Source organism: Miniopterus natalensis, chromosome 17, assembly GCF_054644295.1.
Source record: "Miniopterus natalensis isolate mMinNat1 chromosome 17, mMinNat1.hap1, whole genome shotgun sequence".
Classification (NCBI taxonomy): domain Eukaryota; kingdom Metazoa; phylum Chordata; class Mammalia; order Chiroptera; family Miniopteridae; genus Miniopterus; species Miniopterus natalensis.
Genome location: NC_142097.1, coordinates 21,676,724 through 21,701,090, shown reverse-complemented (window position 1 = coordinate 21,701,090; position 24,367 = coordinate 21,676,724). Strand labels below are relative to the sequence as shown.

Here is a 24,367-nt window from a genome sequence, read left to right as displayed (position 1 = left end):
TTTTGTCTCTGAAATCAATAAAGACATTAAAAAAAAAAAAAAAAAAGTCGGATAGGCTGAAGCTACCAAAATGACCATAGAATTTGGGACCATGGAAGTCACAGTTGACCTGGATAAGCAAAGTTTCAGCCAGAGGTGAGGATCAAAATCGCATTAGGTGAGTTGGAGAAAAGATGGGAAGTGACAAAGGGAGACACCCCTTCTGAGAAAATTCTGGTTGGATGGGTCAATGGAGAAAAGGGAGGGAGTCAAGGCGTGAAGATGAAATGTGTATGAGAAATCTGATTATTTAAACTGCACATGCTGTGTTAGGCTTCTTTCTTATCTATCATCGACCTCCTAGGGATTTCAGAGCAGCTTGTGTGAAGAATCCAGCGAGTCCCCAGCTCGCTCAGAGTATCTCCAGCCAATGAACAGGCGAGAGAGAAGCGCAGCGGGAAGCGAAGGGGGTTGGAAAGGATTTAGGGAGTTAATATGTCCTCCCAGGGCCACCGTAGGGCAGTCTCGTAGCTATTATATTGTTCGAGGGGCGGAGCCGAGAGGAAATTTAAAACGAAGCCGCGGCCCAGGGCGCCCGGAGAATGATGCGCAGGGTAGTTGCAGAGTCATAGCCGGGGCTCGGGAGACAGAGGGGGGTCCGCGAGTGTAATCCGGCGGCCTTGAAGAAGGAGTACAGAGGCCGAGAAAGAGCCGAGATCTGGGGGCACCGGGAAAGGGTACGGACACCGGGAAGGGGAGAAGGTAAGAAGGAAAGGGGGCAAAAGAGCTGTAGAGAGGATAACCCGGTGGGGAGGTGGAGACGGGGATTGGGGAGGGTAGAGGGGCCAGGAGGGGCCACAGGAGTTGTGTGGACAGAGATCTAAAGGGGACGGAGGGACTGAGGTCACAACTGCCAGGAAGGTGGCGCGGGGGGTGAGATGGGATGCGGGTAGGGATGGAGTTGAGTCTTGCTGCTCCTGGTGACCGCTTTGGGGATTGTGCGGGGTTGGGGAGGTGGGGGGGGGGGGGTGCTGGTGGAAGGTCATAGGCTACTGACGGTGGTTCATTTGGGGTTTTTTATTTAAAATATTTTTTTATTGATTTTTTTAGAGCGAGAGGAAGGGAGAAAGAAACATCGATGTGAGAGCTGATCATCGATGGGACGCCTCCTGCACGCCCCCTACCGGGGACCGAGCCCGAAACCCGGGCTTGTGCCTTGACCGGGAATCACCAGCGACCTCTCGGTGCACGCACCGAATCGTTGTCTTTTTCGGGCAACGATTGCCTTGAGCTGGAGAGTTCCATGGCTGAGAGTAGGCCCCGGGCTCCGGACCTAGGTAGGTAACAGGTCAAAGTCGCTACTCCTGCCCCAGAGCTTCTTGGGAGGGAAAGGCAGAGGGATATTTGCCCTGTTGGGGTTTTCAAATTATTAGTGGACCTCAGTGTGAGTGTTGTGAGTGTTATATGTGTTGATGGATGGCATGGATCATATAGGAATTCACGGCAGGGGTCAAACAAGAGCTTTCAGTCTGAAATTATGAACAAGATTGGCTGACAGATGGGAAGTCACGGTTGAGTAACCATGAATATGAAACCCATATTCACGAATATTTCTACCATAAAAGTATTAAGCTTATGGATAAACTTAAACACTCCCCACGCAGTTATATAAGTATTTTAGCTCCTTTCCCTCAATACTCTCCTCCCCTCTCTTTTATTCTCTTCTCGTTTTAGTTTTGGAATGTTACAGAGATGCTATTTGGTTGTTGCCTTTTAAACAGTAATACGCTTTACTAAGTTATTTACTCTTCTTTGCCCATGCCTTGTTGCTTGCTTCTGGATCTGTTTCTGTTTTAATGGAGAACTTTCTCCAAGAGTGTTTTCAAAAAGGAACTTTATGTGACAAACTTTCTGGGGCTTTATGCCTGAGAGTATCTTTATTTCACCCATATATTACAATTATTGAGTCAAAGTTTTTCCCCCTTAACACACCGAAAAATGACAGTAGTTTCTTCTTGCAAAAAATAGATGCTGTTGAGAGTTGATGTCAATCTGATTCTTGTTTCTTTGTAAGTTACCTGCTTTTCACTTTAAAAGAGTTTAGATTATTCTCTTTATATTTGTTCTTAAAATTCACTATAACATGACTAGGTATGAATTTTACTGGCTTACTTTATTTTTATCAGAGTTTTACTGTTACATAGTTTAAAAAGTCAAGGTCTGTTATGCACAAAAAAGCAGGAGCAGGAGTTGCTCCCCCTTTCATCCTTCCTGACTCCCACTGCCTAGGGAACAGCCATTTACCCTCTTTTAGCTATTTCTTCTAGTATTTACCTTCTTATTTCTAAGTAGTATGCTCACTGCTTTTGTTGTTTTCAATTTTAAATTATATCTATTGTCTTTCTAATATAGAAGATAAAGCTTTTTTTCTGATCCTCCCCCACTCTTCTACACCACGTTCACATTTAGCTCGTCTCCTTCCATCTTCCCAGTATATAATGTAGTACTTTTTGTTCAGTAATTTTGTATTTACATTATTATGATTATGGAAAGATTATTCAAGCTGAGCCATATAGTAAACTATGAAATATGCTTTGTTTTCTGTGTGTGGATCACTAATTCATGTCCAGACTCTGTTTATCAGAGATCTATCTGAACCTTGTCCCAATACTTAGAGGTTCATCAGAGAATCTTATCAATTTCTTTGGGAGACTTACCTTCTGAGACCATTTGTTTTAATGCCTCAGTCTGGCCCAGCTGGGTACTAGGCCTGTTACACTAATTTCATCCTAGGATCTCCCTTCATCATTCTGTGGAATTTCATTTGCCTCTTAGAATATAGATTCTCTACAGAATATAGATTCTCTATATATAGAATATAGATTCTCTATACTCTAAATTCCATATTTTCCTTTTTCTGTTTACTGTTTTTATTTTATTTATTTATTTTTAATTTGTTGATTTTAGAGAGAGAAAAACTTCAACTTGTTGTTCCACTTATTTATGCATTCATTGGTTGGTTCTTGTGTGTGCCCTGATGGGGATCGGACCCTCAACCTTGGCATATGGGGTAGTGCTCTAACCAACTGAGCTACTCGGCCAGGGCTATTTCATGCTTTTAGCAGAGTTTATCTTCTTGTATAGCTTCCTAAGAAAGGGTACATGACAAGTAAATTTTTTTGAGACCTTGCAGTTCTGACAGTTCTGTGCTACCTTATCTTTGAATGCTAGTTCACCTAGGTAGAATTCTAGGTTGGAAATTTTTGTTTGTTTTAATTATTATACATTTATTTTACAAAATTTCATTTACTTCACTTCAGCAAAACCATGAATTAAGTTGTTATAATAAAGGTTTTCACATATTTTGTTTTTCTATTGACCTCAGTGATCTAAGGATACACTGTACTATGCGGTAACCATTGGCCATATGTGGCTACTGAGCACTTGAAATGTGGCCACTGAGCACTTGAAATGTGGCCTGTCCAAATTAAGATGGACCATAAGGGTAAAATACACACTGATTCTAAGACTTAATATGAAAAAAAAAGTAAAATATTCCATTAATAATTTTGTATTGATTATATTTTGAAATGATAATATTTTTAATGTGTTGGTAAATAAAATATATTACTAGAAATAATTTCACCTGTTTTTGCTTTTTGTTTTGTTTTTACTTTTTTAATGTGACTACTAGAAAATTTAAAATTACTGATGTCGCCCCAGGCAGTGTGGGTCAGTTGGTTGGGCGTCATCCCTAACACCAAAAGGTTGTCGGTTGATTCCCTGTTGGGCCACATGCCCAGGTTGTGGGCTCAATCCGCGGTAGGGAACATGCAGGAGGCAGCCGATCCATGTTTCACTCTCCCATCAATGTTTCTCTCTCTCCCTCTCCCTTCCTCTCTCTCAAATTCAGTTTAAAAAAAATTCACTGATGTTGCTCACATTTGTGACTCACATTATATTTTTATTAGCTAGTGGTAATCTAAAGAATTATAAAATCAAATACATTATATTTAAAATATACAAAATTTTAATATCATTAAAATTTAAGTTAAACTAAATCTAAATTTTTCATTATGGAAATAGTTTTTCTTCAGAGTTTTGAAGACATGATCCATCTTCTTTCAGCCTCCAGCGTGCTATGTAAATATTTCTGGCCCTCCTCTTAAACACTACAAGGGCTAGAGTGCTCTGTCTGAACTACCCCCAACCCCATCTAGCATTATTGCTCTCTAGCAGCAATATCATTATTATTGTCTTTCCTTTTTCACTTCTAAATTATTCATCATTATTATTGTTTTATCCAGTCAGTAATTGTTTAGATTTATATGTATACTTTTTACTAATTTTTTTAGCATTTCAGTGTTCCTTTTGGGTTCAGTTTCCTTCCTGCCAGTGTACACCTTTCAAAGTCCTTTAGTAATAATTGGTTGATGATAAACTTTCTGAAGTATTATTTGTTTGAGGAATGTTTTTATTTTACCCTCAATCTTGAATAATTGCTTAGTCAAATATAAAACTCTAAGTTGACATTCATTTTCTCGTAGCATTTTAAATATTTATTAAAGTATTTACTAATTTAGGCACTTATTTTGTAGTCTATATGTGGTCATTCTATTTGGAGCTCTCAGAGATCTCATTTTGCTATCTCTTATTTCTGCTAACTCTTATCCATGGAGGTTTGTTTCCTCCGTAGGTTTTATAGTGTTGGAGTGTGAGCTAAAATTCAATGCTGCTTTTATCTGAGGAAATTCTGGGAACTCTGGTCTGAGCTATCTACCTCTAGAGTCATTTTGCTTTTGATTCTTTGAGCTATGCCAAGTGTTACTAGCTGGGATTACTTTTTACATTAATTTCTGTTTGGTGGTGGTCGTAGTGAGTTCATAGACCACATAAGTAGTATGAATTTGAATTCCACACTCTTGGGAGGCCTGTGGTTCTGAGATCTCAGGGAGACTCACGCAGAGCCCAGGCTCAGATAGATAATGATGCTTTTTGTCTCTTCTGTCAGATTCTTATCTGGTTTACTTATATTCTAGATTCTCAATTCTTTTCTTTACCTACGATTCCTATTTTTATGTTTCCAGTGTCCTTCCTTGCCTTTTTGAGGATATTTATTATACTTTAAAATTCTTTTTTCTGTCGGTTTATTACTTATGACAGATAAATAACGTATGCCAGAGAAAGCGTCTTGCTGTCTTCGATTGCCTCATATTTTCTTATAAGCTAATGTTCCCGTGAGACTGTTAGCCACTCTGACTAGTAATGTGCTCCTGGAAGGATGATACAAAAGCGCAGGCCCTAACCTATGCCCCTCTGCTGAGTTTAGGGACTGGGGGAGACCACCCCAAGGCAGGAACACTTGTCTCGCATTGGTCCCTGTGTGCCCAGGGCCCCGCCGGGCACACGGCGCAGAGGCTGTGGGTGAGGGTTGCTTAACTTCCAGCGCGCTCTCACCTCAAGCTTCTCACTTGGCTCCTCTTTGTTGTTGTTTTCTAGGGGCTCAGCTAGGAGTTTCCAGTTGTCTGGGAAAATGCCAGAAGAGCTCACCAGATGCTAGGAGGCGGCAGCCCTTTTCCGGAAAGTCCTTTTACTTGGATCTGCCTGCTGGCAGGAATCTCCAGTTTCTGACGGGGGCCATCCAGCAGCTGGGGGGGGTATGTAGCCTCCTCTCCTGTGATAAGCGTGTAGGGCAGGAGCAGGAGAGGGGTTGTATCTGTCTTCCAGGTATATTTAGTGATATCGTTATATTTTTCCAAAGCAATTTTAAGTATAAACCATTTTTAAAAATAAAGTTTAATTTCTTTTCCTAATTAGAAAAATACTATCTGTTCATTCTAGAAGTTTTAGAGAACATGGAACTGCTGCAAATACCAACCATCATTTTGATGTTTTGGGTTTTTGATTTTTTTGGTTTCTTTTAAAAATATATATATTTCTTGATTTCAGAGAGAGGAAGAGAGGAGGAGAGAGAGAAACATCAGTGATGAGAGAGTCATTGATCGGCTGCCTCCTGCACACCCCCGACTGGGGATCGAGCCCGCAACCCGGGCATGTGCCCCAACCGGGAATCAAACCGCTATTTCCTGGATCCTAGGCTGATGCTCAGCCTCTGAACCACACCTGGCTGGGCAGATGTTTTGAGTTCTTTTCTGGACTATTTTCTTTCCTCTTTCATTTTCTCTCACAGCTCTATTGAGATACAATTCACATACCATAAAATTCACCCATTTAAAGGGAAAGATTCAGTGTTTTTTAGAATATTCACAGAGATGTCCAAGTGTGATTGCACAGTCAATTTTAGAATATTCCCATCACCCCCAAAAAAAGAAACCCAGACCCATGTCAGTCACTTGCCATTTCCTCTCAATCCCCCAACCCTGGGTAACCATTTATCTACTTCTGTATTCTGTCCTTTTTTTAATGCTTATTTTCTGTGTAGCTATGATCATAAGATCAAATTTTTTATTACCAATTTTTTGCCCATAACCTTTTTGCCCATTAGCACTTTCCTGTCATTATTGTCCCTCATATGCATTATTTACAATGAGAATATAATATTCTTTTGAGTGGATTGTTAATTTGCTTGACTTACCCTATGGACATTTAGATTATTTCTAAATTTGAGCTCATATAAATAACACAGTGGTGAACAACATTGGGTAAAAAGCATTTCTGTGTTTGAGTCCTTTAAAATGTTTTTAAAGCAGATGTATGTCATGTGGTACTTTTAGTAAGGGTCGGGTGGACATCTCTTGTGTTTAGAAAATAGGATGAGAGTGCTTGGCCCCAAAGAGGTGGGTCACTGGGGAAAATGCTTGAAGAGGCTTAGAATGCAGAGACTCTGCTGTCAATCTAACAGAAACTTGGATATAGAGACTCAGCAGTGGGGATGGACTGAATGACAGTCATAGACCCACACTGGCCTAAAAATACATTTGAACTTTTAGTCTTTTCTGTCATTTAGCCTTTGCTGTATAAAAACCATTCCAGGATTTGAGCTTAAAACAAGCTGTTTCTCACTACTGTCTGGATTGGCTAGGTGGTTTCTCTGCTGGTGGTTTCTCTTACAGCTACATTTGGCTAGAGGGTTAGCTAGGCTGGAAAGACCAAGTTGACCTCACTCACACATCTGGCAATTGGTGCTGGGTGCCCCTGTGGCTTCTTCAGCAGCCATAATGGGAGTATTTACCCCACAGAAGTCAACAAATGCTACAAAGCAGGGATTTTTTTCCCCCTGGAAAGTGGGTCATTAAACATTTTCCAGCTCATCACTGCTGATTTCCATCTTTTCCTCTTCTCACAAACATGAGTTAAGTGTCATTGTGCTTCAGGCACTGTGTTGGGTTCCTGGGATGCAAAGATGAGTCAGACCCTCTTGGCGCCCAGGGAAGACTTACAGGTAAGATGAGCAGATACCTATGCAGCTGAATAGTAGCCAAAACCCTTTTTGGTTTCATATTTTAGGCTTCTTTTAGTAGTGTAGTCAAGGTTACAGAGGCGGGGTCTGGAGGTCTCGTGTATCTTCACAGAAAAAATCATGGCTTAACTAAGCTACCCCTTAATCCTCTCTGGTCCCTTCAGTTTGGTCTTGCTCCGTGCAAACCCATAAACTGCTCAGTAACTCAAAGCCTGTGGCCTTCTGCGGGGTCAGGAGCAGCATTTCTAGAGACAACCTGTATTATATATATAAACCCTATTATATTTCAGGATGATGGCTACTCGGGGGCCCAGTGTAGAACTGCATTTGGTCTATTTAAAGACATTGATTCTGGAACTTCGAGCAGCCAAGATTTCCTTCTCCAACCTCTCAGTATTGATGATTCTACATCTGCCTTTTGGTTTTCAGCCACCTTTGTGATCTCGTTTCAGGTAATTGAGGGTTTTCTGAGCAAAGAAGTAAGTTACATCGTGTCCAGCCGCAGGGAGGCGAAGGCAGAGAGCAGTGGGACAAGCCACAGAGGCTGCTCCAGCCCCAGCGAGGTTAGAATGGAAACACCGTCCACAGCCGATCCAAAAGGCAGCCATACCAGGCCTTCACAGAAACCTGTAGACTTGGTAAGAACCTCTCGGAGTGGGAAAGGTGTATTCTGTAAACAAAGAAAGTAAGCCTCAATGAGCCCTTTGAGGCCGTCTCTGGTTTTAGTTTCATCTGGTTTAATTTCTCATTAGAATTCAGGGGCTGAAAATATTTTCACAGCTCTCGATCTAAACGCCTCACAACATGCTCTCCCCATGCATTTCCTTGTATTGTCCCTTTTTATGGGACTGCAGAGTCAGAGGTTCAGAAACAGCAGGAGAGTCCTCTAAACCAGGGAGGGCTATTGGAATTGGCCTAGACTTATCTACTGGAGAGTGCAGAGACTCTTAAAGGGAAGTCTTTAACATTTGTAACACTTCGACCTCTGGTGAATTCAGAATGCCCTTCTCCACCAGGGTCCAGGCCACAGCTTTCTGTGGGCGACCTGAACTTGTGTGTGGTTTACCTTTGCCTCTAAAAGGTTCTAGATTCTCATTGCGGCCACTCCTGAGCTGTCATTGCTCCCAGCTTTCTGAGCTATGACTCCAAGTCATCCTCGCCAGCTCCTAGGAAACATCTGTGCACAGGTGGTTTACACCACGTACGTCATTGCTCGTCTCTTCTTGTCAGGTACCTATGAGCAGAGGGAAGGAGCTACTGCAGAAGGCCATCAGAAACCAGGTGAGCTGAGGCTTCCAAGGTTCTTCTGAAGTGCAAATGACCCTCAGACAACACAGGTTTGTCTGTACAGATCCACGTATACCTGGGCTTTTTTTCAATAACTACCTATACTGTTTTTGATCCATGGTTGGGAGTCTATGGATGTGGAGGGCCGACTGTATTCATTGATCTATGCCATTTTATATAGAGTACTTGTGTATCCGCAGATTTTGGTATCCACGGGAGGTTGTGGAACCAATCCCTCACGGATACCAAGGGACAAGTTTTAAGAGTCAAAAGTCATATGCAGATTTTGAACTGTGCAGGGTGTCAGCACCCCTAAACCCTGTGTTGTTAAAGGGTCAGCTGTACTAACATAAAACACAACCTATAAGATGTATTGTCATTCTCACAGTGCATTGGCTGTGATGAGGGAAGTGGGGCTCAGAGAAGTTAAGTAATTAAGCCAGAGTCACCCAGGGTATCAGTGATAGAGCCGGGATTTGACTCCTTGATTTTTTGGACTCAGAGCCTACCAAGAGAATTTTGAAGGGATGCTGTGGGATGTGTCTGCTCTGCATATAGCCAGACTTTGTGAATCTATTTTTGTTTTTTAAGATTTTAAAATTTTATTTATTGATTTGAGAGAGAGAGAGGAAGGGAGGGGAGAGAGACATTGCTTTCTTGATCCACTTATTTATGCATTCACTGGTTGAAGTGCCCTGACTGGGGTTCAAACCCACAACCTTGGTGTATCGAGACAATGCTCTAACTCACTGAGCTACCTGACCAGGGCAGCTGTTCATCCGTTTTGTGAGAATCTAGAACCATTAAAGTTAAGTGGCAGGAGGAGGAATTAAGGTGATCTTGTGAGAGGAGTTACTGAAGTGCCATCAAGATGGTGCGCTGGCTGTGATGAGGGAGGAGGGTGTCAGACTTACGCAGCGGGGCGGGAAAAGCGTGTGGCCAGCAGAGCTCTCTGCTAGATGATGGTGGTTGTCACTGGTGTGTATTACGCACTGTGTGCTCCTCACAGAGCCCTCCCAGCAAGCAGCTCCCTTACAGGCCTGTGCTCCTTCCTGGCCTCACGGGGCGGGAGCAGAATGTGGGTAGACCAGCGGGCCGTGCCCCCCAGATGTAGGATAGGTGTCCCCCGGGGGGTGGGGTGGACTCTCCCACCACATCCCTCCATGTAGATGTCCCAGAGCCAGGACAGCCTGTGCGCAGAGTGTCCAGGCCCTGTGGCATCTCACGCTCCTGCCTGACTCTGCTTGGTCCTTCCAGGGGAGCGGCGGCGGAGGCGGCGGGAGCGGCGGCAGCCTCCTGACCAACGCCCGCTCCTGGGGAGTGAGGATTCTGCATGTGGACGGTACCGTTTCTGCCAGGGCTCCTGTGGAGGGGAGAGTTGGTGACTGACCCCTTTCAGAGGGATGGTAGTTGTGCAAGCTGGCTGGAAGCCAGGCATACTCAGTTACCGTGCTGATCCTCAACAGTGGGGGGGTGTGGAGACCGGCAGCGACAATGGCAGTGTACTCTGAAGTTCTTTCCTGTTGAACCCACTCACCAGTCTCCTCAAGCTAATGTAATGATCTTGTTTCACAAGTAAGGAAATAATCCTCATCCCCATGGCCACTTACCGGGTGTTTCCTCTGTGCTAGGAATTACTTCATTCAATCCTCACCACAGTCCTCTGCCTAGTGTACGGGCGAGGAAATTGAGCCTTAGGGGGATTAAGTAAATTATCCGTAGTCTCACCAAGAGTGAGTTGTGTGACCCACATTCCAACTTAGTTTGGCCCAACTAAACTTCCTCTTCTTTCTTTTTTATAGGGTTGCCCCACACTGTCACCACCTGTTTGCAGGTTGTAATAAATTTACACTAGAATAGCCGTCCCAAACGGGCTGGAGGTGACTGGCCTTCATATCCAGCTCCACTGCGCGTTGGGTTTTCTCTGATCCTTTAAGGGGACTGGTCCAGATCCAGCCTGAGATCTGTCAGGGGGACAGAGAACTGTGTGTGGGAAGGCCCTGATCTGGGAGGTGGGGGGTCCCATTGTCACTGGAAGATGAGCCATTTCTGACTGGATCCAATTTCCTGCCTTCCTGTGGTTAGAGAAGCTCCAGGTGTGTAGCCCCTGCTAGGCCCCCCCCTCCCCACCCCAAGGATACATCTGAGTAACTCAGGTGGCTTGGTCTCCCCCACAGAAGCAGCTCTTCAGTAGTACCTTAAAGCCCTTTGTTAGCCATAAGTCACTTTATATTCAAGAGTTATATTCAGCCCTGGCCCGTATGGCCTGGTTGGTTGGAGCATCGTCCTGTACACTGAAGGGTTGCAGGTTCGAATCCCAGTCGGGGGCGCGTACAGGAGGCAACTGATCGATGTTTCTCTCTGTCTCTCTCTCTGTCTCTCTCTCTCTCTCCCTCCCTCTCTAAAATCAATAAACATATCTTCCTCAGGTGAGGATTAAAAAAAAAAAAAAAGTGCTACAAAAGCAAAAAGTCAGCCTAGTTCCTTTTCCAGGGATAGAGGACCCAGCCATTTCTTTTATTATCAGCAGGTGCAGAGGTGACATGTAGCCAGAAGGTGGCAGGCAAGGCTGGTGTGATCCAATGTGCCAGGCCTGGTGAGACTTTTAGTCCTGCAGCCTCAGGAAGGGGCTTTGCTGGGGAGTAAGGAGTGAAGCCTTCGGCCACAGCCTCTGTTTTCTCCACAGAAATGATGATGCACGTGCAGCAGCTCTCTCTAGATGCTTTATGTGTAAAGAAACAAGGGCCAAAGAAGCCAGAGGTAGGTCATCCTGCTGAACCGAAGGGAAATGGATGGTGTGTAAACTGTGAAGTGTGTGACAACTCTAGAAAATATGCCCCACCCATCTATTCCCGGCCATTCTGGAAAAAGTAAGAGCAGTGCAGCCTCTCTGTTAGCTCATCCCTCATATGTATAGCCTGTCCTCTCCTCCCTGTGCTACCTGCAAATCCCCCGTGGTGCACTGAGGCATTGACTGCCGCCTGGGCCGTGGATAATCCTGGCCTAGATAAAACATAAATGCCCATGGCCTGCTGGCCAGGCTGCCTTTCTGGGGATGTGTCTTGGCCTGGGAATGAGCCTGCAGATAGCATGGGTGGGGGCAGGGGTGGGAGGTGTGGTTGAAATAGCTGCCATATTCCAAATTCTGGTCTGGTTTTTCCTTCCTTTGCTCGAGTTAGAACTGTATGTATCTCATCAAGAGAGCCCAGGCTGATTTAAAGCCACTGCTTTCACCCAGCCGGAATCTGAGGAAGGCCTAAGAGCCCTGCAGGTCCACCCAGGGCCTGGCACCCAGGAGCCGGACCAAGAGCAGTAGCAAACCACATGCACACCTGATGGAGCCCTCTGCCTCAACGCCTCTTGCCCTATACCTCTGATCTAGGGCTCTTTGGGGTTTTGCTGGTGCTGTTAAATAGGTTTGCATTGTCACAATTGGAAAAGGTATATGGTGAAAGTCTCTCCCCTCCAACAGAAACTATTCCCCAGCCACCAAGCTCCCTTCCTGAGACAAGCAGTGTGAACAGTTCATCAGGTATCCTTCTCAGACTCCGTGCATTTACAGCAGATATATCAAAAATTCTCCCTTTTATGTAAATGCAGTGTTCTTACTTGACTTCGTTCACTAATAATCTATTTTGTAGACACTTGGGAGTTTTTTGGAGTGAGTTCTGGGTGCAATATACGAGGGGGTGTGGAAGGCTTCTTTGGGTGTCTTTGTGCTGGAGATGTGGCCTGGAGGAGGATCTGCAGTCACAGATTCACTGGCTCTCTCATCTTGCCCCATCCGCCAACCCTAACTGATTTCTTATTTTTTTCCATTTAGTTTTTTGTAGTTGTTGGTAATTCTCACTGGAGGATATTTTTTCCATTGATTTTTAGGAAGGGGGAAAGGGGGGAGAGAGAGAGAGAAACACTGATGTGAGAGAGACACATCGATTGGTTGCCTCCCACAAGTGCCCTGGCCTGGGTCAGAGATCGAACCTGCACCCAAGGTACGAGCCCTTGACTGGAAATCGAACCCGGGACCCTTTTGTCCTCCAGCTCATGCTCTAACCACTGAGCCAAACTGGTCAGGGTCCATTTAGTTTTTAATGTTAGCTTTGTTTGACCTTGGCCTAAATGTTGGTTTTGACCAACAGGGTACACAAGATGGGGCACAGGAAAGCAAAAAGCATTGTCTTTACCCTTGTCCTGTAAGCTGACCTGGAATGGCAGCATGCCTGGATGGCCTTGTATTTACCAGCTGCCATTTATGGAGCACCTACTCTGTGTCAGGCCTATTACCTGTCCCTACCCATTTGTGCCACATCTGAGGAGGTGGTGAGTGCTCCTCACATCACAGGCAGTGCAGCGCCACTTCCTACCCAGGCCTGTGGGGCTCCACAGCTCTTGCTGTTGCTCCAGCCTGCATTCCCTCTACAAAGTCAGCTTGAGATTCCCACACAATGCTCACCACTCATTGTGTCCCTGGGGAGGCGGAGGGAGCCATTGTGCTCAGGTCAGATCTAGCTCAGGGCCCCGCTGACAACAGGAAGCAAAGTGGGGCAGACTCACAGCAACTCAGCTCATCTGCCCAGTTCCTCGACCCCCTTGACTCCCTCCCATCCTTAACCTATTTTCCCTTTCCATTTAGGGAACATGTCCAGCAGAGTCAAGAACACGGAAAGGTCAGTGTGGGAGCTGTTCCTCATCTAATTGCAATCCCTCCCTCCTAAACGCTTGCCTGCGACTCCCTCTGTGGCAGCATCTGCTCACTTTTCTGCGGCAGGAAGCAGGTCCAGGTTGTGTTGTCCCATCGTGTTTCCAGGGCCTGGGTTTTGGAGAGGCGAGTGGCAGGAGAGGGGCATTCATGAGCAAGTCTAGAGCTGCTGGGCTGGGGCTTCTCCTTAGAGCCAAGACCCCATGAGGTCACTCTGGCTCCGGTGTCCTCTGGCTGTTCCTGGCCACCAACTGAAGTTCTGCATCCTTTCCTTTTGATTCAGGAGCAGTTTGGAGTGGGCAGTTTAGCAGCTGCCTACTACTCTCAGAAATGCCAAACTCCCTGAAATTGACAAACAGGCAGATTGACAGGCCCGGCTCCCAGCTCCTCTTGGACAGCAGGAGAGTTTCTCCTCCTGGATGTTTCTCCCAAAGATGCTCTTTAAGTGGCATTTATTCGTGCACAAGCAAGAGCTAAGAAAAGTCACTTGGCACCTCTTGTGTTCAAAATTCAAGGAAATCTGTGGGGGAATTGATTTTAATAACTGTCTCAGTTAATTAGACAAGGAATCGCCCTGAAAAAAGTAATTACTGGGAGAAAGGCTGCCTTTTTTGCTTTGATGCCGGTGGCCTCCTCAAACAGGTCTAGAGCTGTGAGGTGCCAGCCCTGGAGATTCAGTAGCTGTCAGCTGTGCCCAGGCTTCTAGCCCCTTCTGGTCACTGTGGGAAGGTAGAAATAGTTCTTAATGCCTAAGAGATTTGGTACCCTGTGCAAATAACTAACTAGTAGTAGAGGATGAATCTCTTGATTAATTGACTCCAAATTTTTCCTCCTAGAACTCCTTTGCCCTATTTTTTTCAGGAACCAGATTTCACCTTTGATGGGTTTAGATCCCTAAACACTTTATTTTAAAAATATATATATATATATATATCTTTTTATTGATTTCAGAGAGAGGAAGGGAGAGGGAGAGAGAGAGTAGAAACATCAATGATGAGAGAGTCATTGATCGGCTGCCTCCTGCACACCCCCGACTGGGGATCGAGCCCACAACCCAGGCATGTGCCCTGACCAGGAATCAAACAGTGATCTCCTGGATCCTAGGTCGATGCTCAACTGCTGAGCCACACCCAACCGGGCCCTAAACACTCTTTAGCTCTCTTCTTCTCTGGTCCTCCCCTCCAAGAAAAGCCAGGGTCCTCATGGAGCATCCTGACTGGGGGCTTTTGCAGGCCCCTCAGGATCCTGAGACACCAGGAGTAAAGGTCTGGGAAACAGAAAGCAGCAGGGGCTGGGTTTCTCCCACTCAGTTCAGTTTCTGATGGTCAGTTGACAATCTCCAGAACCCACATGCATGAGAGTTCTCTGTCCTGCCAAGGGAGGGCATGCCTAGGACCCCGGGCTCCCTGCAGCCTCTCCCCCCAGTGCTGGAACTCGTTCTCCCAGGGTAGAGGCTGGAGGAGATGGGAGTGGGTGCCTCATGTCTGCCAAACTGAAAGGCACACCTTGTGGCAGCTCACGTGCCGTCTCTGAGAGGCTCTTAGGCTTTGGCAGGGCCTCATCTCTCTGAGCATTTCCTGTGTTTGCCACGTGGGGCCTGCACTGGAGCAGACAGATGGCTAATGTGTGTGCTCTTCCTTTTCAGTGGCCAGACTAAAAGCACCATTTCTCAAAATTGAAGATGAGAGCAGGTGAGTAGGGCCTCTCCCTCTCCCCTCACCCCTATCAGGCCCACATGGAGGAGAAGTCCCAAACTCACATGGGGTCATGGAGCCTCTCAGCCCTGCATCTTTGTCTTCCCAGAAGCCTCTTTCTCCCCCTGTCATGGAGAAGTCTCAAAGAGACCAGAAGGAGCCTCTGAGGGTGGCATGCACAGCTGGCACCCCTAGTCATGAATCAGAGGTTAATGATCCATATGTAAATTACCTCCTTTTAATGCTCTGCCTTTAGGATCTCGTAATGTCCTGTCCAACTCGTTATTTCTCCACATTTACTCCTAGGTATATGCTGACACTTACTATCGAATCATTGCTGGCCCCAGTACAGGGCTAATGTAGTCATCTTGGCTGAAGCAAGGGTGCTTGGGGCGGTGCTCGGATTCCCTTGCCTTGATGAAGCCCCTCTGTTTTGCTGTGCATAACCCTCTACTGGCACATGTCATCTCATGACAGCTTTTGGTGGGAGAGAGTCCATTCTCTTCCAAGTGGGGAAGCTGAAGTCAGAGAAATTAGGGCTTGCACACAGCCACTTTCCTAATGAACCTTAGCCAAGGCTAGACTCCAGGTGTCCTAACTGTCCTGCCTGGGGCCCTCTCCACTCTGCCCTGTCCACCGTTAGGGACCCTTTTTACCTGGAGCAGGAAAGTCACATTGATGATAGCCTGATGAGCTGTTAGCCACCTGGGCTATCACTCACTCTTCAGTAAGTACTAGATCAAAAGTCCATGTGAACCTATAATTATCTCAAAAGGAAAGGTTTTGAAAAGAAAAAAAGCCCATGTGTACCCAGCAGAGAGTCCGGGGACTAGAATTTTCTGGGTCCCTCAGCCTCACTCAGGGCAGCTCAAGACCCAGCCCCAGAGCATGGCACGCCTGCCCATCCTCCAGATGGGCCTGAGTGCCCTTCTCGGCCCCTGCACACAGTACAGAGTTGGCTTTGGTGGCCCAAAATGCGTGGAAAGAACACGGATGGCATTGAGGTGCTATCTTCTCCAGTTCTGGTGGGATGGGATACATGTCCGCCAATCCCAGCCCCTTCACAGGCAGTTAAATTCAAGTAGTCATGACTCATGCACAGCGGCTGAGACACACCGCCAAGCCTCGGGAGGCATCACGTGGCAGGCACAGGTGATGCCACTTTCACTGAGGGGAGTACACGTACTTGTGTGCCCCCAGCATCGTAGGCAGCAGAAGAGATCCAAGCGGAGCTGAGGTTTCTTGTGATTCTTTTTATGAGCTTCTGAAGCAGGTGCTCTTCAAAGCCTGGTAGCCTTACCAGCCTCACCACCCTGGCCTCCTGAGCCGAAGCAAAGCAGCACGAAGAGAAAGAAATGGGGCGCCAGGGCTGTGAGGGCACCCTTTTCTCTTTAAGGGTCCAAGAAACCTGTTCATTCACTCCTGAGGCCACAGGCTCTCACTGTGCCACCCAGGAACCCATGGCCTGTACTCCCCAGAGCACGGGCCATGGCACTGGACACGGGGTGCTCAGTTATATCGGCAGGGTTTGCTGAGTATATCCCTACGTGATCAGATCCGGCTCCGAGCTTGAATCTGAGCCGTTTGAGGCAGACCACCGAAACTACCCACTGTGGGTCTGACTGTCAGAACCTTTACTGTGCCTCTTCTGTTCAGAACTGTACCTGCTCTGGGCGCAGAGGACCAGCCCAGAGCAAAAGTGTTGCTCTTCATGGAGCAGGAAAATCACTGCTCTGGTCCAAACGTCCTTCCATTTAGATTCTGTGGGGCTAGGGTCCTCAAAGTTTGTTTTAGGGTCAAGTACCAAACGGAAGTGTGGGAAGAACTAGTCAGGAGTCAGGAGATGTGGCTTCCAGTCAGGTCTTGGCCGCATACTAGCTGTGAGCCCTTGGGCGAGTTCCAGGACCTTTTGGGCTTTGTCTACCCCACTTGTTCACCCCGCTCAGGAACGGCTGTGGAGTTCAGATGAGGCAGTGAATAAACAGGCTTCGAAAGTAAGCAGGGAGGGCATAGGTGCTAATTTAACCCAGTAAGGCTGATGAGTTTTGTTTTAGAACCTGTAGGATGTGCGGGTGAGAGTCCACTTTATCAGGCTGGCCTGCCTTCCTCCCCCTTTCCCTTCCCCACTATAGTCAAAGTGGAAGTTTTCTGTGTTTCAGGAAGTTTCGTCCTTTCCACCATCAGTTTAAATCCTTTCCTGAAATTTCTTTTCTGGGACCCAAAGACGCAAGTCCCTTTGAGGCCCCGACGACCCCGGGCAGCTCACACCGTACCAGGTGGGTCTTTCTGGTTCCTGAATAACGAGGGCTGGTTACAGGCCGGAGTCCTTCCCCTCGGGGCCTGCTGGTCAGATTTGGGAATGGCCATGTGTTAGCTCCTTAGGCGAAGTCTATTCTGGGAACTTAGCCCAGAGAAGAGAGATACAAAGAATGTTCATCCATTTTATTTGGTGTTCTTCATCCCTACTGAAGAATTTGACTTGTGTCCAGAGGACAAAAGGCTGGTCTCTGAAACTCAAATCTGTAGACCACCTTCATCAGAGCCCCCTGGGGTTCCATTAAAAATGCAGGTTCCTGGCCCTGGCTCGTTTGGCTCAGTGGTTAGAGTGTCAGCCCATGTACTGAAGGGTCCCTGGTTCGATTCCAGCCAAGGGCACGTACCCTGGCCCCAGTCGGGGCAAGTGCGGGAGGCAACCAATCGATGTGTGTCCCTCACATCAATGTTTCTCTCTTCCTTCCACTCTCTCTGAAAAGCAATGGAAAAAATATCCTCAGGTGAGGATTAAAAAAAAAAAATGCAGGTTCCTGGACCCCAGTTCACATCTGTAGAATCACAATCTCTGATGATGGAGCCCCAAAAGCTGCATCCTCCCAAGCTCCCTGGGTGGTTTGATGTACATCAGAATTTGAGGCCTTTGGGCTAAACAGGGAATAACTAAGGGGCAGAGGACCTAGGAGGCCTCCTGCATCGTATGGCCCAAAGTGGCCTATAGGCTTAGCATTCCTTCTTAGCAGGTATGTGAGATGTGAACCTTCATTGACCAAAGCACAGAAGGAACGCAGCTCAGTTCATGAAGTCGGTGCCTTCTCAAACCCTTTCTAACTTCTGGGCCACAGAGTGAGTTCACAGACCAGGAGAACAGGACAGAGCAGGCTCAGGCCGAGGGGTCCTAGGGCCAACGAGGGGCTGCAGGTTACACCAGCAGAGAAAGGCGGTGGGATCAGGAAATAGTGCAGATGAGAGGAAAAGCTGAAGGGAATGTGGCAGCGGGCGGAGGGGAGGAAGGAGAGAACGAGCTGAGGTGAAGTCCAGGTGCCCTTCACACCTTTCCGAGAAGGCGCAAGGGATACCAGAGAGAGCCAGCCGGGGGCTGTGGGCTTGGGGCTGGTGGGTGGTGCTCGGCCTGGGATGGCCTCAGAATCGCAGGGGCCAAGTGGTTGTAAAGGGACGATGGCGAAGCACTGAAGCTTTGGTACCTGCACTTGAGCATAGAGACGGCTTTGGCCAGGGTTCCGTGCGTGCGCGTGTGTGCGTAATCTGTGAGAGGAAATGTTTAATTTTTTAAATTTAAAAGTGATTATTTTGGCCCTGGCTGGGTGGACCAGTTGGTTGAAGTGTCATCCTGTACACCAAAAGGTTGTAGGTTTGAACCTGTCGGGGTGTGCACAAGAGGCAACTGATCGATGCTTCTCTCTCTCTCTCTCTCTCTCTCTCTCTCTCTCTCTCTCTCTCTCTCTGAACATATCCTCAGCTGAGGATTGAAAAATAAAAGACTATGTTGGTTTAAAATTCAAGCATTACAGCCCTGGCTGGGTGGCTCAGTTGATTTGAGTGTCGTCCCATACACCAGAAGGTTGCAGGTTTGATCTCCGGTCAGGGTGCATATGGGAGGCAACCAGTCAGTGTCTGTCTGTCTGTCTGGCTGTCTCTCTCTCTCTGACTCTAAAAATCAATAAAAACATATCCTCAGGTGAGGATTAAAAAAAATTTTTCAAGCATTACAAAGGGTTTAGAGTGAAAAGTCCCCCACAACCATCTTCTAATCTCCAGATCGTGGGTCCGTCTCCAGAGATAGTTTATGTACGTGGACATACATCGTGTTCTTTACTCCCCCTACCTACGTAAAGAGCAGCATAAGATCTGCTGTGCTGGGGCTTGCTTTTGCCACTGCAGCCTGCTGTATCTTAGGTTAATTTCCTATTCGTACCTAAAAAGCATCTGTATTCCCTTTTATGGCTGCAGGGCATTCCGTTGCGTGAGTTTACTGTGTTAGCCAGTCTCTTATTGATTATTTTCAGTCTTTTGCTATTATAAATAAGGCTGCAGTGAATCGCCTTGTTCAGAGAAAATTTGATTGTTCAAGTATATTTGCAGAGTAAATTCCTAAAAGTGGAAATGCTGGGTACAAGCGTGCTTACATTTGTGTGTATATATATATATATATTTTAAATATGTTTTTATTGATTTCAGAGAGAGAAGGGAGAGGGAGAGAGAAAGAGAGAAACATCAATGATGAGAGAGTCATTGATCGGCTGCCTCCTGCACACCCCCCACTGGGGATCGAGCCGGCAACCCGGGCACGTGCTCTGACCGGGAATCGAACTGGGATCTCCTGTATCATAGGTCGATGCTCAACCGCTGAGCCACGCTGGCTGGGCATGCATTTATAATTTTGATAAATGTGGCCAAATTGCTTTTCATAGAGGTGATGCCAGTAAACACTCTGACCCACCCTGGAGAGAGCCTGTTGCCCCATCCCCTTAACTAATACCGAGAGCTGTCAGACTTGTTGCTTTATGCCAATCTGAGATTAAAAACCGTATCTCAGTGTAATTAAAATTTTCATTTTTTCCCATTATGAATGAGGTTCCATCTGTTTTGTTTGATCATTTGAATTTCTTTGTGTGCACCTTCTGCATATTATTTGTCCATTTCTCTATTCAGTTATTGATCACTTTCATATGGATTTGTAAGGAGCACTTCATGTAGTCGAGAAATGAGCCCTTTGCTGTGTTATTAACAGCCCCCACCCCCCAGTTTGTTGTTTGTCTTTTAACTTTGCTTCTTTTCTGCCATGCATACATTTTTTTAAAGTTTCATGTAGTTGAATTTATCAGTTTTTTTGTTTTTTGAAATATAGCTTTATTGATTTCAAAGAGAGGAAGGGAGAGGGAGAGAGAGAGAGAGAAACATCAGTGATGAGAGAGTCATCACTGAAGGGCTTCCCCCTACACACCCCAAACTGGGGATCGAGCCTGACTGGAAATCGAACCGCGATCTCCTGAACCTTAGGTGGACGCTCAACCGCTGAGCCATGCCCGGCCAGGCTGGAAGTTTTTTCTGTTTCCTGGGTTTTGTGTAATACTTAGAAAGTCCTTAAAGGGGAATATTTTAGATTTGTTGAGTTTGCTCAGACAGCCCAGTAGCAATGCCCTACAGGTCATTAGAAATATGGGACTGGAATTCAGATGAGAAATCAGATTTGAGAGATTTGAAAGTCCTTAGTTAAGACAGCAGCTGTGCAAGGGACAAGTAAGCATGTGGGAGCATATAAGGTGGAGTCAAAGGCAGTACAGTCCCCTTGCTGCTCTTGAGGCCTTTTCCCTTTCATTTCCCTTTCAAATAAAGGTGGGTTTGGGTATGAGGACAGCTGGAATTGTCCTTCAAAGGATGCTTGCCGCCACCCACCACCACTCATTCTCACCTGCAGTTTGAGATGTGTGAGCAGGGAAAGGACAGAGCTAGGACAGCGTGCCCAAGGGAGGTCTCATCTTCCTTGTTGCTTCTCCTGCCCCCCTTGGACAAGTGCTGAGGCCTGCCTGTGCCTGCCCAGCTCCGTGGCCGTTTCGTCCATCCCCTCTCTGGCCTGGGCTCCAGGCCCTGGAGCAGTAGTTCTGCTCTTAGGGCCCCAGCAGTGACCACTTTCCCCTACCCTGTACTCTTCCCAGAGAACCCAAGGACCGACAGCCAAGCCCAAGATCAGCCACCCGCACGGTGCCCAGGAGGAAAAAAGGCTACTGCGAGTGCTGCCAGGAGGCCTTTGAGGAGCTCCATGGGGTGAGCCCCTTCCCTCTAAGCAGTTGCTCCCCAGACTGTTCTGAGAAAGCCTTTCCTGCCCAGTCTCTCCCTGGTGTGGCTGGGAGGTCTGCTGGCATCCTAGCCCCATGTCTGATGCCCTGTGCCTCCTCTCACCCCCGGACAGCACCTCCGGAGTGCCCAGCACCAGAGCTTTGCCCTAGAAGCCCACCCATATGCAGAAGTAGATCGAATCATCGCCCAGCTCAGCCACAGCTTCGCGGACATCCCCTTCCAGGCCAGCCTCCCCAGGTGAGCGCGTGACGTGGTGCAGCCTGCCAAGGGTGGTGGCCAGAGCCGCATTCTCACTCCGCTGCTGCCCCCTCCAGGTGGGAAGGAATCCTCAGGTTGGTGCCAGCATGGACCAGGCTGTGGTATTTTCTCTTTCCTCACCTTTCTTTCCCATCATCTTCTATTTTGTTTGTTTTAGAAATAAGGGGTGGGACGAACCTCTACTGTGGCCTTAGCCGATTGGGCTGGACCCAGACCAGAACACAGCTCCCTTCCTAACATGTGGGCATGGCCACAGTTGTGGGGGCTGAGAGAGCATTCGGCAGTTGCACTTCTGGTTGTGTACCTGGTCATGTGCCAGGTCATGTGCCTGTCAGGCCTTCTAGAATGTGGAGGGGGGTTCCCGGGGGAGTGAAGAGCAAGTCTTTCTGCATCTAGAAGTTACCCCCAGAAAGGATTGCAGGGGGTTCAGTAGAATTCCAGGGCTCTCTGAGCTTCCACCAAGAAGCTGTGGCTTTACCTCTAAGCCCAAGTCTCTACCTCAGGCCTCCCTTCTTGGGCCCCGCTTGGCCAGCCAGGCTCTGTGCTGCTTCCTCCAGTGGCCTTAGGGCACAGCTGCCTCTGTGAAGTTATTAAATGGAGCAGCCTCTAACCTATTCCTCTGGTCATCCTTGGACCACAGGCCACAGAGCCAAGAGAGGTACAAACAGCACTTGCCACTGCCGCAGGGTAAGACCCAAAGAGTGAGTGTTTCACAGGCGCCCAGAGTGGGCACGTCTCTTCAGTACCCTAAAACCCAGAAGAGTAGCACCATGCGTGCCCCACCCCCACTGTGCTCTCAGCCTGCCCCAGAGGATCCCAGCTTACTGCCTACTTTGGAATTGAGCCTGTGGCCCACAGGGTATTTCTGTCCCCACAGGCAGCCAGGCTCCCCGGCTTTGGATCGTGACCCTCTGTGTCCTGAGACTCTGCCTCCCAGCCATCCCTCCTGTGACAGATCAGCATCTCCCAGGATGAGGAAGGAAGAGGACCACCAGGCCCAAGGCATCGCAGAACAGGATGGGATGGTGGGCTGCAGGAAGTCACCAACTGAACGTGTGGGGGCTGGTGAGATTCCTGGACCAGTAGCAAGCTGCCAAGACCTGGGGAGGTTGGTTGATGTCGTTATGGACCCCCCAGAGACACTGCTGTCCAGAAGCCCTACTTGCCCCTGCCTCCTGACCAGCTCTGGTTTTGCGGACCTCTCCTCTGGCCCAGACCTGGCACTTGTTGGCCACAAGCGGAAGGTTCAGTTCCCCAGTGGCAATTCTGAGAAGAGGCCAGGGGTCTCCTTTGTCCCAAGAGCCCTCAGCCCCTGTAGCACCAGGACAACGGATGGCAGGCATGTCTTCTCCTTTCCCCTTCCAGGCCATGAGTACAGGTCTCTGACCTCCCTCCTGCCCTTGTATCACCCACAGACCAGCCTCTCCGTCCCAGACCCCTTCCCCTGGCAGCTTACAGACAGGCAAGCAGAGCTCTGGGCCACACAGCTCCCCTGGCCTGGTGGAGGATATTCCCCAGGATCTGAGGATTCTGAGTGTGCAGCCCCTGGCCCTGGCTCTCAATAGACTGACCAGCTTCCCAGTTGCTCTGCAGCTCCTGGTCAGCTGTCAGCCCACCTGCACTCAGCTGCAGGCATGTAACCCCAGGGGGACCTGCAGAGAGCCAGGCTACCTCTCTCCCCCACCCTCTGCCAGCCAGTGGGGGAGCCAGCCTCTCCCAGCCCCCTGCCTCCCTATGTCCCAGCACCAGCAGCAAACTGCTCCTATGAGTCCCCCAGGGCACGGAGCTCTTCATAGGGCCAGACAGCTGACTCGAGGGCCAGTACACAGATACAAGTTATACCTGTGCTGAGTGCTGCACACCCAGCCAGGGCAGACCAGATACACGGTGGAGCAGCACCCCAGGGCCTCTCCAATGGAGCCAGAAGGAACCTGGGGCCTGGCCTTTGAAGTCCAAGTGAACAGCTGTGTTCATGACCAAGCTCTGGGTGGACAGATCCAGTCCTCCCGCCCACCTAGTGTCCAGGTAGAACTAAGAGAGGCTGGGCTTGGGGGCTGCCCTCTCCTACCCGTCCTTCCAGCCATGTTCCTGACTGGGCAGTGATCTGTGATGGGCTTGTCCAGCCATAGCCAGCTGCCCACTTGCCAGGAGGCAGAGGCAAGGTTGGCATCAGAAAGCATCACAAAAAACTGGAGCAGCAGGAACCCTGGCCTGGCTTCCTGTCCCTCCGCAGGCACTTGCCTCTGCAGAGCCCAGGGTTAGTGTTCCCCACCCCCACCTCCTTTCCCACAAGCATGTGGCTCTCTCCTGCTTTCCGAAATGCCTGTGTCTGTGTCCCCTCCCCCAGCACCCCACGCTGTGCACACAGATCCTCAGGAACATATGAAGCAGAGGAGGGGCTCGGCTGCTGCGCTTACAGAGCTCCCTCCCTGCACTTAGTGTGGGCCCAGCACTGACCTTTCCCCTCAGCCCAGGATGTGGCCAGATCCCTCTCTGGGGATAGAGCCCTGTCTGCTCTTCCCTGCCTCAGTCTAGGCTGCCCACCCGGGGTTCTGTACCAGGGGCCGTGGCTCACCTGCCAACTTCTCCATCACCCTCTTTCCTCCCTCCCCAAGGACCTCCCCCCATTTCTTTCAGCCAAGCCATTAATCTGGAGACCGAGATGGGTTTGCTATCGATTCTTTAGCCACTTCTTTTTTATTACATTTTGTACTGTGGTTCTTCTCACCCTTCTCTGCCTCTGTGTGTTTGTCTCTTTAAATGTTGAAGCTACCAGAAGCCTGGTGCTATTCTGTTCTCATTTTGGAGGAAGAAAGGGGGGCCTAGCTGCGGGTGATGACCTGAGTTGTTAGTTTAGAAATAGAGCAAGTGTGTGTACAACCCTCACAGAGGTCATGTTTGGCCTTTTTATGCCATTCCTATTAAATTTTCACAATTAAT

The 24,367-nt window shown here is 48.0% G+C and overlaps 1 protein-coding gene across 1 annotated transcript; it reads left to right on the top strand.

The window, feature by feature from the left end:
• Window positions 1-1,122: 1,122 nt before the first annotated feature.
• Window positions 1,123-24,367, top strand: DBF4B (DBF4B-CDC7 kinase regulatory subunit). The gene is given in 13 exon segments (XM_016202080.2): window positions 1,123-1,316; window positions 5,479-5,636; window positions 7,852-8,037; window positions 8,630-8,680; window positions 9,944-10,028; window positions 11,373-11,446; window positions 13,320-13,353; window positions 15,031-15,076; window positions 17,239-17,355; window positions 21,028-21,136; window positions 21,282-21,406; window positions 22,305-23,062; window positions 23,065-24,367. Coding segments are annotated over 13 exon segments (1,908 nt in total). The 5' UTR covers window positions 1,123-1,282; the 3' UTR covers window positions 23,196-24,367.